The sequence below is a fragment of the Ursus maritimus genome, unplaced genomic scaffold, assembly GCF_017311325.1.
Source record: "Ursus maritimus isolate PB19 unplaced genomic scaffold, ASM1731132v1 scaffold_33, whole genome shotgun sequence".
Taxonomy (NCBI): Eukaryota; Metazoa; Chordata; class Mammalia; order Carnivora; family Ursidae; genus Ursus; species Ursus maritimus.
In genome coordinates, this window is record NW_024425897.1 from 21,713,493 (window position 1) to 21,729,030 (window position 15,538).

General features: G+C 47.1%; 2 protein-coding genes across 2 annotated transcripts in view; one reads left to right on the forward strand and one right to left on the reverse strand.

Moving 5' to 3' along the window:
* The first annotated feature begins 473 nt into the window (after positions 1-473).
* Positions 474-6,504, forward strand: MYL2 (myosin light chain 2). The gene is made up of 6 exons (XM_008688989.2): positions 474-557; positions 2,702-2,777; positions 3,915-4,019; positions 4,620-4,698; positions 4,787-4,835; positions 6,406-6,504. Exons 1-6 carry the CDS (start codon positions 522-524, stop codon positions 6,502-6,504), a joined length of 444 nt encoding a protein of 147 aa, XP_008687211.2. The 5' UTR covers positions 474-521.
* A 907-nt stretch (positions 6,505-7,411) lies between these two features.
* The window catches only part of CCDC63 (coiled-coil domain containing 63), a 34,509-nt gene continuing 26,382 nt past the window's right edge, over positions 7,412-15,538 (reverse strand). The window contains exons 9-11 of the mRNA XM_008688988.1: positions 12,792-12,984; positions 9,701-9,904; positions 7,412-7,557 (exon numbers count right to left, since the gene is read on the reverse strand). Coding sequence (XP_008687210.1) covers positions 7,412-7,557; positions 9,701-9,904; positions 12,792-12,984 — 543 coding nt within the window. The remainder of the gene's footprint in view (positions 7,558-9,700; positions 9,905-12,791; positions 12,985-15,538) is intronic.

Genomic DNA, 15,538 nt, shown 5'->3' on the forward strand with positions numbered 1-15,538 from the left:
GGGGAGGAGTGGGTTTTAACACCCTGAAAAAGTATCATTTCGTAAGGGTATTCCTCACGGTTTAGTGAGCCTGACGTTCCCCCACCCCCATCAATTCTCTTTCTGTGCATTACTGAAATTTTGTGAAATGCGTTGAAACAGAGGCGGCTGGATCCTGCTGGGGCTGATCTCAAAGTGTTGCCTCCTTCCCCAGAGACGCATCTCCACCTCCCCTAGTTTGCAAAGGAGGTGCTGCAAGACCCAAGATCTCTGACGATCCACCAGAACCAGCATGCTTTTGAGACACATTACTCTGTTTTCCTCTGATCCCTCCGGTATCACCGTTTTGAGATGAGCGTGGGCTTCATACGCCCATTTCACAGATGAGCAGCTGAGGCTCACTCAGAGATGGGACAACCTGACCTAGTTCTCTAACTCCCAGCTTCTGTCTCTTTTCATCGATGCTCCCCTCCTCCCGCCCCCTCCAGGCACCGAAGAAAGCCAAGAAGAGAGCAGAAGGCGCCAATTCCAACGTGTTCTCTATGTTTGAACAGACCCAGATCCAGGAATTTAAGGAGGTGGGTGCAGCTGTTGAACCATCCGCCCAGATGGAGATTCCCACCTGTTAGAGAGAACGCTCCCTCGGTCCACATTCCCTGCAGGGACCTCTGGGCTAGATGTTTTTATCCTCCAAATAACCCCAGATCCAGTCTCAACATGTGCGTGAACCATTTAAAGAAATTATTTCTAATATTTTTTGCTGATCATCAAAGTAAAGCACATTTCTTGTCGAAAATGTTTGGGGGGGATTCAGAAAAGCACAAAGGAGAACAGTAAAACAACCTACAATTCTACCACCCAGAGATAATCCGTTAACATTCTGATATCCATCCTTCAAGTCATTTTTGCATTACGTGTATATAAACTATTTTAAACTATTTCGCTATTTTTCTTTGAGCAATTCCTCATCAACTTTTTCTATCGTTTATTGAAACCACTCCCTATGGTTGGAGGTTACCTTTGTTTAGACTGTACTACGATTATGAATAACACATCTTTGCTTGTTTCCTTGGGGCAAATTCCTAAAAGCAGAACTGCTGGGTCAAAGGCGCTTTGAAAAAGGAACTAAACACCAGGACTGCTGGCCCTCCAGAAACTCTGTACTGATCAGCCTCAAAAGGAAAAAGTGACTTTTCCCCCTGTATCTCCATCAACATTGGGTATTAATAGCCTAAAATATTATTTCTGCCAAACTGAGACGAGAAAGAATATCTCTTAGATTTTAAATTATATAGTCCTCCATTGTTGAATACTAGCCAGGTGGAAACCCCATCACATTCTATGGGAGTGCGCCTTATTAAGTAAACCTAAGTACCAATTAGGCCAAATTAAGCCACTGCCCGCAGGCTTAGAAGGATAGACTCTGAATTAATTTTCCAGCAGTCGTGATGGCTCACACTGAGTCATCCACACTCCCACCTGGGCCTTTAGAGGAAAACATGCTGCAGAGGCCGGTGTGCTCTGTACCAAAGGGGAAACCATTTGGGGCTTCCAAGTGGGACGCGAACACTTACACTTTTTTGTCCTCACTAATGTTGAGATCACAGGAATGCTGTCCCATAGGCCACCAGGGAAAGAATTCCCAGGACGAAATATTCGTATCTGAACTTGAAATTGTCACCTTGCTGGGAGAAGACGCCGCTGCCCCTTCCCCCTCACCCTGTCCCAATCCCTGGAATGAGATCAGCTGCTGGGGGCGTGGGGAAGGGGGTGCAAATACTTTCAGGAACAAGCTGCAAAGAATTCAAAAAAACGTGGCGATGATAAGTCATCTGTACAATGACCTGGGCATTTACAAAGCTCTTGGGAGCCTTCATGGGAGCTACCCAGGAAAGATTACCCGCCCCATTTTATAGATAACTGGGCTTTCTTTGGTGGTAGCGGGGGAGATGAGACCCCAGGTATTAACTTGATTTTTTTAAATAAAAACTTCTTGAGATGTAAGTCACACAACTCTAAATGCACCTTTGTAAGCTACACGTGCAATTCGGTGGCTATTTACTGAAGTCACGGAGTTGTGCAGGTATCACCACTAACTTCCAAACATTTTCCTCACCCCAGAAAGAAACCGCATAGCCATTAGCAGTCATTCCCCATTCGTTCCCTTCCTTCCCCAGCCTCTGGGGATCTATTTTCTGTCCCCATGGATTTGCCTGTTCTGGGGATTTTGTAGAAATCTATCATACAGCATGTGGCCTTTTGCCCTAGCTTCTTTCACTCAGTGTCCTGGGTCAGGGCTCATCCATGTTGTAGCTGGTGTCAGGATCTCCTTCCTTCTTCTTGCTCAGTAATAGCCCATTACGTGGCAAGACCACATTTGGTGGATCCATCCATCAGTTGATGGACATGTGGGCGGTTTCCAGGTTGGGGCTATTGTAAATAAAGCTGCTATGAGCCCTCAGGCACAGGATTCCGTGGGGACAGATGTTTTCAACTCTCTTGGGTAGATGCCTAGCAATGGAATTGCTGGATCCCATGGTAACTCTAAGCGTAACATTTTAAGGAACGTCCAATTTCCAATTTTTGACTCTTGATCTCATGTCCTTCAGTGCTCCCTGAATCCGAGTCCCAGAATCCCATTTTCCCTAGTCCGTAGCCCAATCTCTTGGGCTCCTCCACCCAACTTCTCCTGGGCTGACCAGCCAAATGCCCCCTTCCACAGGCCTTCACCATCATGGACCAGAACAGGGATGGCTTCATCGACAAGAATGATTTGAGGGACACCTTTGCTGCTCTTGGTATGCCCCCCTCCCCCACTAGACCTGCAGGAGGGTCTCCTTATCCCACCTTCCTGAGGGGTGGAAGGTATGACCACTGAAAAGGTCAAGAGCTTGTCATTTTTCAAAGAAACAGCTCAATCATGTTTGGACTTTAAGACAAACGTCGGAAGATAGCTAAGTGTTTTGGCTTAAAGTGTCTTCACATATCTTTCATTTTTCTTTTGAAAACTTTTTTCTGTGATTTTGAATGCAATGCCAGCCCACAATAGAAAATTCACAAAATTCAGAAAAGTATAAAGAAAACTTAAACATTAGGTCACATTCCACTGTAACATTTCAGCCTTTAAGACTTTTCTAGGTACATCTGGTTTTTTTGTGGGTTTTTTGTTGTTGTGGTTGTTTTAAGATGGGAATCATTCTATTTTGGATTCACCTTTTTAAATCTAACATCTCAATAGTGTGAACACAAGTGTATGGAGCTTTTCAAAATACGTGTGTCCAAACTGCCACTACCACTCACCCCCCTCCACTTCCACTCCCAGAACTCAGGGCCACCATGAACAGCTGCGCAGGTTGTGCACTATACCATTCTACAGATTACTATTCATGTCTGTAGCCACTGTAGATTTTTATATTTAAAACATAAATTATCTTAAGAAGTGGTGGCTTTAAAAAATTTACACAAAGGTGCGATATGGGCTTATGGCAGAGGCTAGCATAGGTATATCAGAATCTCCGAGGCTGTGTGGGTTACAGCAGATATAATCTGAAAAAGTTCCCTCAGGAGATTCTGATCTGTCTCTTCCACCTCCAACTGAGAGGGATAACTTATAATATGAGCATTTCCCATTTAAGCAAAAAGTTTAAAAATCTGTTTAAAATGTTCCAGGTTCTGAAGACACTATTATAAAAATAGCTAGTCCCTCCCCCATTAGATGTTTGAGTTGTTTCCAGCTGCCTGGCTATTATAAATAACACTGTGGAGAACATCTTTTCCAGTGAATCTGGGCCCCCCCTCAACTCCATTTCTAATTGTCCCTAGACTAGATTCCCTTAAGTGGAATTACGAGGGCAAATGCCAGGGTCCTGACAGCTGTTTCGGCTCCTCCCAGGGCGGGGGGGCGGCAGTGGCTGACTGTGTGTTTCCTGCCCTAGGGCGTGTGAACGTGAAAAATGAAGAAATTGACGAAATGCTCAAGGAAGCTCCAGGTCCAATTAACTTTACTGTGTTCCTACAGATGTTTGGGGAGAAACTTAAGGGTAAGTTCATGTGTAGGTCCATACGTGTATATTTGTGTATGTGTGTCTGCATTTGTGCACGTGTGTGTGTGTGTGTGTGTGTGTGTATCTTTACATGTCTTCATCTTTGGGCATGAATGAAAGCACCGGGAGGGCAGACAAGGGTTGGCACTGGGGGAAAAAATAAAATAAAATAAAAAGCAGCAGTTCCCATTGCTCCAAGGCTTACCCTGAGCTAGACCTCATCCTCTGCACTTCGGATGTGTTACCTCATTTAGCATCTAGGAGGTAAGTTCTACTCTTATCCCTGGTCTAAGGCTCAGAGATGGAAAGCCACTTGTCTATGGCCACACAGCTAGCAAATGCTGGAGTCAGGATACACATCCCAGTCTTTCTAAATCTAGATCTATGTTTGAGCTTGGGTGTGCTCAGAAATGACTGGATTCTCAGCCCACTCTTTCCAAATACCAAGTTCACTGCTCAGAGGAAGCAGAGCCTTTCCTCCAAGCAAACAGCCTGGCCCTGGCCCCTCCATCTTTGGAGAGAGTTGGGCCCTGCCTCCTGGGGTACCATGGGTTCCCAGCCACCCATGGCATGATGCAACCCTGTTTTCTCTTTCAGGGGCAGACCCAGAGGAAACCATTCTCAATGCATTCAAAGTGTTCGACCCCGAAGGCAAAGGAGTGCTCAAGGCTGATTAGTGAGTGGGATGTGTGGGGGAGGACATGGGAGTTCCCTGCTTCCCATACACACTCCCGGTGCCAACACCTGCTGTTCTCTCTCGGCAGCGTTCGGGACATGCTGACCACGCAAGCGGAGAGATTCTCCAAAGAGGAGGTAATGGCCCCTTGGACACACACTGCACCCTAGCTCCTGTGTGACCCTCTTTCCTAAAACACCCCTGGCCCCACACTGACAGAGAACCTGCTACTGAGCCCTCTAACTCATTTCATTCTCTCAACCACCTACGAGGTAGGGACTAGTATTACTGTCATTTTATAGGTGAGGAAACTGAGGCCCAGGGAAGTTAGTCACTTGCCTGAAAGGACACCACCAATGCTAAATTCCGAGGCCTGGATTCAAACCTAGATTCTATCTGACTCTAGGTCTACCTTCCTCACAGTGCATGGAGCCCTGGTTAGAGCACCAATTTCCTGATGGAGTGAGGGTGGCTTGCAGGGTGCCACACACTGTCATGTATGTGCCACATACTGTCACTGCACTGCACAATTCTTCTGGATGCTGTACTCATAAAATAATATTGTGGAATATCTAGTTGTTGCAACTATTTTCCAGCAGATGGTAGTAAAGTGTCCTGTTGTAATTTTATTATTTTTTTAAAGCTGTATATATGACTTTTTCTGGCAGGTGGCAGTAATGTGCCTGGAAAAAAGGGGCACTTCTGCTAATTTGCCCAAAGTCCTGTATCAATAAACAACGGTCCTGTCGATATTATTAATGAAATATTTAAAATAGCCCCTTCTCAGGCCTGATGCCATCAGGTGTCACATTTCACTAAAAATTGTATTTAGATTTTCCCCTAAAACTCCAGCAGTTAAAAAAGCCTGCCTTCACCTCCTACTAGCTTGGTGACTTGGGACAAGCTCTTTAACCTCACTGTGCCTCAGTTTCCTCATCTGTAAAGTGGGGATGGTAATAAAACTTCCCTGGTAGTGCGCTGTGAGGGTTAAACAAGCTAATACGCACGAAGTGTTGAAGCGTGTGGTAAGGACAATGTAAGTATTAGCTATTATTGGCCAATATGTATTTTTTAAAATAACTAGTCAATACTTTTTAAATGTGGAAACTGCATGTTGAAAAAAAAAATCTAGATTTCTCGTTTCCTCCAAAAGGTCTGGCCTCCTAGCCCACGTGGCCGCATTCGGCTGGCTCTGCCCAGCTGCCGCCCCTGTAGATGGGTTGTGTGTCTGCTTTTAGCCACAGGCCCCCCTTGCTCCCATACACAACTTACACATATGCGATTCCTGCTTTACCTGCTACAGGCTGGATACCCAGGAACATCCCACAGGGTGGTCCATGGGGTCAGCACCTGCTGCAGAGCAAGGAAGGGCAGGAAGCAGGGAGGCAAGGAGGGAGATGTGGAACCTCAGCTCAGGCCCAAAGAGGGTCTTGGCTGCCCCCCTACCTCCCAGGGAGCCCTGGAGCTAGAATAACCTTCTAAGAAGCCCCAAGTTGGGCCCCACACTGATCAGTTGGCTGTGGGCTGCCCCAGAAAGGCCATGACCTTGGGCCTGGCAGCTCTCTGCAGCAGCTGGATGACAAGGCCTTCCTGGAGGGGGACCCAAGTGTCGTGTCTCCACATACACCATAGCCCTGCTGCCTGTGCCTCTGGTTCCTCTCACTTCCCATCCTGTCATGCTCAGCACGTGTTGCTGGTTCATTGCAGATTGAACAGATGTTCGCCGCCTTCCCCCCTGATGTGACTGGCCACTTGGACTATAAGAACCTGGTGCACATCATCACCCACGGGGAAGAAAAGGACTAAGAGGGGCTCACCACCCAACCCTGGGCTTGTCTTTGGTGGGGAGGTGGTCTCTGCCCTCCTCTCACTTTGCCCGGTAATGCTGCCATCCCTGCTACTGGCCTGTTAAGCTGTGTGGCTGCCTCATTACCCACCTTTATCTTCTTTGCAGCCTCAGTGGCATATAGATACCTTGTGGCCACACATCCTGCAGATGGAAATCCATCTAGAAGCTGTGTTGAAATAAACAGGACGTTGTATATTTGTTCATGGTGTTTCTCTGACAAAAGTCCCTTGAATAAGGAAGATCCTTTGCTGGTTCCCATGAAGGCAGAATATGAGCTAGTGATGTCCCTGTTGTCATTATTATTGAATCCTAGTAACTCTTTATTTGAGATAGACCTTTACAGCCACTCAGGACTATTTCTATCAAGGACCACAATTTACTGGAATGTTAACTAGAGGACTACAGCCCTTTTCTTCAAAGAGCTCAAGCATCTGTAGAGCCTAGCTTCCATGACATCCTCTCCTTTAGGATGCCATTGGAATGTTTCTCCCATTGATGTGCTTGGACAGCACATGAAAATTTCTCCCATGAGAAATGAAGAGGAACAGGTCTCACATTCATTCTAAGAATATGGCTCATTTGGCAAAAAATCACATCCATTTACTATAAGAGGTTAATTTCTAATTTCAGAAGTACTAGTTATTTGTTCTGGTCACAATCTCAGGGGGTTCTCAGGAGCCATGGTGACCTCATACAACTCTTGCCTCCTGTCTCAGCTCTTCTGTCCTAATTCCTCTACCGCATCCCAGAGAGGCTCCCAGAACCCTAGTCTAGTCTCTTTGTAATGAGTGTGAGGAGGCACTGGGGTTACAGAACAAAACATTTATTCTCTCTGGTTAAGGTACAAACGTAGCCCCATCCACGTCAGACCGTTAACTTCTTCTTGAGCCTCAGATCATCCACCCTTTCTGGTAGGCTGTCTGAGTGTATGTCCCTGCTTCGAAACTCTCGTGCAGTGTAGTTGCTGAGCACCAGCTGCCGAAGGCTGCTGTGGTCCAGGGGCTGCTCCACTGTGTCAAAGACAGGACTTGTGTGAGGAGCTTGGAAATCAAACCCAGCATGGGGTGGGCATAGGTAGCCTCCTTTCCAGGGACGGTGCCTCTCTACCCGATTCACGGATGCCCAAGGCAAGGATGTCCAAACCTAGTTTGGGGTTCCTCCATCATGCTGGGAGTGGAGTGTGAGCATTCTTGAGGCTCAGGGAGGAAGAGCATCAGTAGAGATGTACCGCACAGGGATGCCCAGACAATAATTATTTTTTCTCCCAAGAGGATGTGAAGGTGAGTTTAGTTTAATGTCAAAGAAACAGGGCCACCATGCGCAGTCGTTCAGGATGTAGACTGCACAGTCATCTGGTGGAGACAGGTGAATAGATGGGCTGAAATCCAACCCCCACTTGATTGCCAAACCATGTCCACACAGAAGGGACCCCTTTTCTCAATTAATCTGTCCAGAGGGGGTGCCTCTTTGAATTCACACATAGGGGCCAAAGAGACTAGCGCTAAGAGAACCCAACGATTACCAACATGCCCTTGAGCAGAAGTGAGGGCATCATCTGCAAGTTCCTGACCTTGTGAGGGCAGCATTACCAGCAGCTGGGCCCTGCCCTCCTCCTTTTAGGAATGCAAAGGGCCAAGGGAAGTGGTGCTAAGGTGGCTACGCCAGACCAAGCTCTTACTCCTGCTAAGTTTCAGCTGCCTTGACTAAATCAAACAGGAGGTGTGCGTGTGTTGGCACTCTTCCCCCAGTCTCCCCCCTTCACCTTTGACACACCTGCACACGTGAAGTGTTGCTTAGAGAAGTGGGACAGGTGTTTTTTTTAATCCAGTTTTCTCTGATTACTAAAGTTGCCTAAGATTATTGTAAAATTTAAACAATTACAGAACTGTTAAACTTAGAAATGCAAAGTTCTCTATAAATTACCACCAGTACCCACTGTAAGTCAGGCTATAACTCCTTTGTTTTTATAGGCATAACCAAGATACTTTACTCCTTCCCTCCCTCTCAACTTCCCTCCCTACCCCCCTCCTCCATCCTCTCTCTCTCTCACTCTCTCGTTACATACATCTCTTTCCCTATTATACATCAGGGTTGTCAAGGGCTGTCTTGGACACTATAGGATTTTTAACAGCATCCCTGGCCACTAGATGCCAACAGCACCCCTGACCTCCCAGTTGTAACAACCAAAAATATCTCCAGACATTGCCAAAAGTCCCCTGAGGGGTAGATCACCCCTGGTTGAGAGCTACTGAAAAAATATATATGTATATTTCTATAATCCACATATATTACAATTATATACATAATTTATATACCCTGTGTGTGTGAGAAAGAGTTCACATTGTCCCATTGCATTCTTTTCCGTGTCTGCAAGGTATTATTATTGCATGGATGGGTGGACTGTAATTCCCATAACCAGTTTCTAATGGGTGGGCATTTCAGTCACTTCCAGTTCGGGCCTGCAGTGAACATCGTCCTACTTTCATCTTGGACCCTTGAATAAATGTTTCTTGAAGGACCAGTTTGCACAGGCGAGAATATGGGCTTACAGGTGTATTCACGTCTCAGCCTCGCCACACGTGAGGCCACTCTGCCCTCCAAAACCCAGGTGGGGCCAATTTTCTCCCCACCTCCAGAGAGAAGAGCTGCTTCCCACAGTGAGGGGAGCATCATGAACTTGTGCCCTGGAAAGGAGGGAAGGTCCACAGCAGAGTCACAGGGGACACAGTTAGGCATCTGGCTTCTGTTATTAGCCAAGCCGCTGCTCCTTCAGCCATGAGGTTGGGGGACATGGTTGGGGGGGGGCAAGGTGGTCGTGGGTGGAGTCAGACTCAGGGGCATAGGGTGAGGGTGACAGATGGGATCAGGGAAACTTGTGTACCTACAGTTTTCCAGTTTGTAAACTGGGGACATTCTAAGGTTCATTTTAAATGGTCACAAAGTAGTGATTTAAAAAATATATACCCAGGATCACTAAACTCCGGGATCTTCATTGCACTGTAGGGAGAAGCATCCTCCCTACGAAACAAGTCAAGGGCCACAGCCACGGTGGAACCCAATGGAATGCATGGGCCCACGAGGCTCATAAAGGGAAACTGAGGCTCTACAGGTCTCCTAGCAACCTGCACAGGTCGCGGGAGGACGAGAACTCACCTTCATCCAACTTGTCGCTGAAGGGGTCAGGCCCGAACACTGGGGGGATGACCTTGATGGGTTCTGCAGGCTTGAGGAGGGCGGAGCCACCCCAGAAAGGGTTGATGAAGGGCGGTGGGGTCTCTGTCTCTGCCCCTTCCATCTCCAGCATCCGCTTGTAGGACTCCAGCAGCAGCAGGTCGTTGGTCTTCTTCTCAATGATGGCTGTAAAAAAAAATCCATCAGAACCAAGAGGGCAGCGGAGAGACCTGGTTGAGGGTGGGGTGGGGTGGGGATTGGGAGTGACGCCCCCTGCTGGAGAGGAAGGGAAGGAACAGGACAAGGTTTTTCTCGTGGGTTATACCATGCATTCTCCAGGGGGCAGTATCACCCCGAGAGGGCAAAATTTGGTTGCTGAGAGGCAAAAAAACCCAAAAACAAACAAACGAAAAAACCAAACAAACCCAAGAAAACCAACCCTGACTTTATAACATAAAACAGATATACACACAGAACATAAACAACCATATAGTGTATCAAGAGAGTTAAAATTGCCTGAGGATGAATATTAGGAAAAGAATGTCTAAAAAGACTCCTCAGGAGGCAAAAATAATGAAAAGGAGGTTGAGAAACACTGGGTTACACCAAAAACTGGGAGCCCCGGGAAGCCCCTTAAACTACCGATTTTTCCCCTGTGCACTCTTTCTCAGGTTTCCACACCTTTGCTCATGCTGTTCCTTCGGTCTAGAATGCCTTTCCCTACACCCCTCCCTGAATAATGCCTGCTGGTGTTTTAAGACTTGGATCAGGGCTCCGTTCCCTGCAGGAACGTTTCTCTGCCTACTCTGGGGGACCTGCCCTTCCTCTGTGTTTCACAGCCCCATGCAGTCAGAGTCTTGTGTTCATTCACTCACTCAACAAATGATTACCGGATGCCTGCTATGCCAGGTGCAGGGCTGGATGTTCCAGATGCATGGAGGAAAAACAAAATGACTGTAACAGTAACAGCAAGGACACAGTCCCTGACCTGACGAAGCTCACAAGCTTCAGTGTATGTGAGGAAGATGGAGAGAAAGACAAATTCAACAAGGAAACAAATAGATACACATATCCCTTGCTATCCAGAGGCTCATTATCTAGATTCGGTAACTACTGGATTTGGATACAATATGTTAAATAAACCTTATACTACCTATACTGTGGCTATTCTTTCTGAAAATCAGGAACCAAAAATATTTGCATCTGGAACCTGCTATCAGATCTCGAAAACCTCATAGATTCAGAGAGTGAGAGCCACTGTACATGGAGACAAACTGGGTGACTGTTACATAAAGGGGCTGCCATGAGAGGGAATGATAGCGTGTGGGGAGGGGAGACCAGCTTCAGGTGGGACAGTGGAGGGAAGTGTTGCTAGAGAAAGGACATTTACACTGAGATCTGAGAATGAGGAAGAACTGGGACAAGGATTCCAGGAACAGCTTGTGCAAAGGCCCTGAGGTGAGAATGTGTTGAGGCGAGGGTTGCAAGACTACACTGGAGAGTGACTTGAGGTGGTAAGCAAGGACTGACAGCAGGATGACAGGAGTTGAGAAATGGAAGCAGGGGCCAGGCTGTGCAGAACCTGATAGGCTGTGGGCAGGAAAGAGTTAACACAGCATCCTGACCACTATCCTTCGAAGGGCTTGCTTCCCAGGTTAGCCTCAGGCTGGCATCAGGGAACTTGGGTTTCAGGAAGGTTCCTATCATCATTAACTGATAATAGCAGCTCAGTGTGCCTAAACTAGGTATACAAAACATGTTTCCACTAAACACCTGTTTTTTTTCCACACCCTTGGCACAGGCTCTCTAGTAAGCTTCCCTGGTTGACATTGTCACAACTCAATGCTGGGGGAATTAAGCACATCCTGTGTGACCCCACTGGGAGAGGATCCTTGGAAGCTTGCTCCTGGCTTCCTCCAGACTTCACCCCAGGCCCTTTTTCCTTTTGCTGAAGGATAAACTTTTGCTGTAACAAATCATAGCCACGAGTACCACCACATGCTGAGTCTGTGAGCCCTTCTAGCAAATCACTGAACCCAGCAGGAGTGGGCATCATAGGAAACTCCCAAACACAGACTGTATCAAGCACTGTAGATTTTATTCTAAGAGCAGTGTAAGCCGTTCATTCCAAACTGTCATGATCTGTGGAGGGGTATCCCTCCTTCTCTATCCTGAGCTCAGGCCTATGGCTAGAAATGTGTATTCTAGTTCATAGGCATTTGCTATGTGGCAGGCACTGCTCTGAGCACTTAATTTCTTCCTTTCCAATCTGTATGCTTTTTGTTTCTTTTTCTTGCCTTATTGCATTGCTTAGGACCACTAGTATGATAGTGAATAGGAGCAGTGAAAGCAGACATTCTTGCCTTACTCCTGATCTTAGAGGGAAAACATTCAGTTTGTCACCCTTAAGGGTGAGGTTAGCTGTAGGGTTTTTTTGTTTGTTTGGTTGGTTGGGGTTGGGTTTTTGGGGGGTTGTTTGTTTGTTTGTTTAGAGACAGAGCACAAGCAGGAGGGAGGGGCAGAGGGAGAGGAGATAGCTGACTCCTGCTGAGCAGGGAGCCCTATGTGGGGCTCGATCCTAAAACCCTGGGTTCATGACCTTAGCTGAAGGCAGACACTTGACTGCCTGAGCCACCGAGGTGCCCCTAACTATAGGTGTATTGTAGACACCTTCAAGGTTAAGAAATTTCCTTCCAGTTCTAGTTTGTCGAGAGTCTTTATCATGAATAGATGCTGAATTTGCCAAATGCTTCTTCTGTCTCTGTTGATATGATCATATAGCTTTACTAAAATTAAATTTTATTTATTCTTCCCAACAACCTTATGAAGTATTGGGTTTACTCCTCATATTTTTTTGGACGAGAAAACGAAAGCACGGAGAGGTTCAGAAAGTTGCCCAATGGCACACAGCTAGTAAGAGTAGAACCAGGATTTGAACCCAGACAGGCCGGCATTAGTGCCCACATGCTTCACCACCAGGCTCACTGCCACCCAAAGAGCAAGTCGTCGTGCCTGCTCATAGAAAGCTCTGGAAATGGTTCCTAGCGGTCCAACGGGCCCCAGCTTGACTCACCAAAGTACTGTGGAAGGTTGTCGTCGGTGATTTTCCCCGTCTCCCCTAAGTGACCCAGAATTGTGGTGGCATCACAGTTAATCTTTTTAAACAGCTTCTCCACCGAGTTCTTGAGATACTCCAAGGTCTTGCTGATTTCCTTGGAGTTGTTCTCATACGTATCTGCCTCCTTCGTGGTCTTCCTCAGTTTCTCCTGGTGACAGACCCCAATTCCCACCCCACATCAGCCAGACTGCCATCTGGGCTCAGCCCCCCGCCCATGAGGACTTTCAGTGTGGATGGGAGTTTGGGACCCTCTGGAAACAAGGTTTCTGAACTACAGATTTTCAAACCTCTGGGGGGATGCAAAATCAATTTATTAAGCCTCAATCAGCATTTTAAAGAAAGAAAGTAAATAGAACAGAAGAGAAAACACTAGTATGCATTGTAGGTAAAGATGGGAAATATTGTTAAATGTACATTTTGTTTCACTTACATATACGTATGTGTGCACAACACCCAGCGTGGAAGCCAAAGTGGGGCTTAAACTCACAACCCTGAGATCAAGACCTGTGCTGAGACCAAGAGTCGGATGCTCAACTGACTGAGCCAGCCAGGCACCCCAGGATTACAGTATCTTTTAGAAAGTGTTTCATGTTTTTAACATTGTGGCACAAGAAGGAATACATGTTAAATTGCAGCCCAATGTATGCATACGTACATACATACATACGTGTGCATATGGGTGTGTGCTTATATGTATTATCTAATCAAATGAAGTGAAAGTTTCAAAAATCAATACTCTCTCATTGTGTGTTTTAATATTTTCTGTTCTGTTTCACTACTTTTAAATGTTGGTTTGAGCCAACAAACTGATTTCACCACTGCAGTTTAAAAACACATCGCGCTAGCCCAGGAGTTCTCAAAGTGGGGTCCCAGGACCAGGAGCATCTGCTCTCCCAGGGAACTTGTTAGAAATGAAAATTCTTGGGCTCATCTGGCAACGTGTGTTTTAACGAACCTCCAGCGACTCCGAGGCACGGTAAAGTTTGAGAAACCCTGCAAGTCCGTCGGATCGCAACCTTCGTTCCCATTGGTATCACCTGGGAGCTTCAAAACACCTGCTGCCCCGACCCCAGCCTCAGAGATTCCGATGCTTTGGTCTGGGGTGCAGCCTGGGCTCAGGAATTTTAAAGCCTCCGACGTGAATATGATTTGCAGCCCGGGGCTGAGAATCCCTGCTCTGGGGCGAGAGCTTCTGGTCACTTCCTGTCTCTTCCTCTGAGTTCTCGGCTTGCTGAGGTGAACTGGGCCCTGTGAAGACTGCCCCATTCCCTGTGGCTCCATATGCATCATCCCAAATAACAGTCCCAAAGGGTCAGTCCTATCCGCACCCCCCATTTTCCAAGTAAGGAAACGGAGGCTCCAAAGCACACAGACAGGAGAGGGAAGCCAGGATCTGAACTGTCACTCAACCACCACACCAGGCAGTCTCCTCTGTCCCCAGTTCCTGGGGCTGCGTGTCCTCCGGTGACAGCGAGAGCTGCCCTCTCATTCTGAAGGTGCATTAAGGGATCCCATGGTTAAATGAACAGCCTGATGTGATGGTACAGCACCTCACACACGGCACCTCAACACCTCTTCACAGTTTCCAGATGAGGAATACTGAGGTCAGAGAAGAAAAGAGAACTTGGGTTTAGCTTCCTTCTACTGAGTGGTCTAAGCCCCTGACCTGGCCTTTATTTCTTGAGCAATTATTTAGGACCAAGGTGATGGTGGTTTTGAGGTTTCACTGATTAACAGGACAACCACAATGATAGCTACGTTCAGAATTCTCTGCCGTGCAGCGTGCCTAGCGTGTACTCGCATGACTTGATGCAAACTTCGCAGCCCACTGCAGTGAGGATGATCATTATTCCCATTTTACAGGTGAGAAAACAGAGGCTCAGAGAGGTGAAATCACTTTCTCAAAGTCGCACAGCTAGGAACTCTTTTCTGAGAGTTATACCCAAGCATTTGTTCCCAGAGCCTGATTGCAGAATAGCACCAGTTCCAACCCCAAGGAAGCAGCTGGACACTGGGTGGCCCTGAACCAAGGACATGGGACCCCAAGCACGTGCTCAGCTTGAGGAGGGTCTCCCTGGACTTGGGCCCTGCCTGGAAGTTTGATGCCCTGTATCTAGGTTCCTGGGAGTGGCCTCTCTGAGCCAGGGCTGCAAAATGGGTGCCTTGTGCTTTGCTGCCCCCGAGTGGCCCATCAGAGAATGGCACTGCCATCCCTGTAACCAGGTGCATGCCAACAAAGAACAAAATACGTCACAGAGAAGGAAAGGAAAATGACCCAGGAGCCTGCGCTGGGAACTACTGGATTAGAGCAGGGCTGTGCGGTCACACTCTCTGGGTTCATATCTTTGTCAGACGTTAGCTCTCCATACTCCCCTTACACCTTAATAACAAGCTCCTTATTGTATTTGGGGTGGCAATGTGCCCAGCTGAAGTTCTATTTCCAATCCTCCCCTGCAGTCGAGATGGCCAGTGAGATGTAAACACAGAAGGCATTGGCTGAGTCTTCACGGAAAGAAACTTTTAAGCTGCCTATCAGTCAGCAAAGTTCTTTGTTTTTGTTTTGTTTTGTTTTGTTTTGTTTTGCCTTCCCCACTTTCTTCCTGCCTGGAACATATATGTGATGGCTGGATCATTGGCGGTGACAATACAACCATGAGGCATCCTTGGGAATGTAAGCCACACACTAAAGATGTCAACCAGGA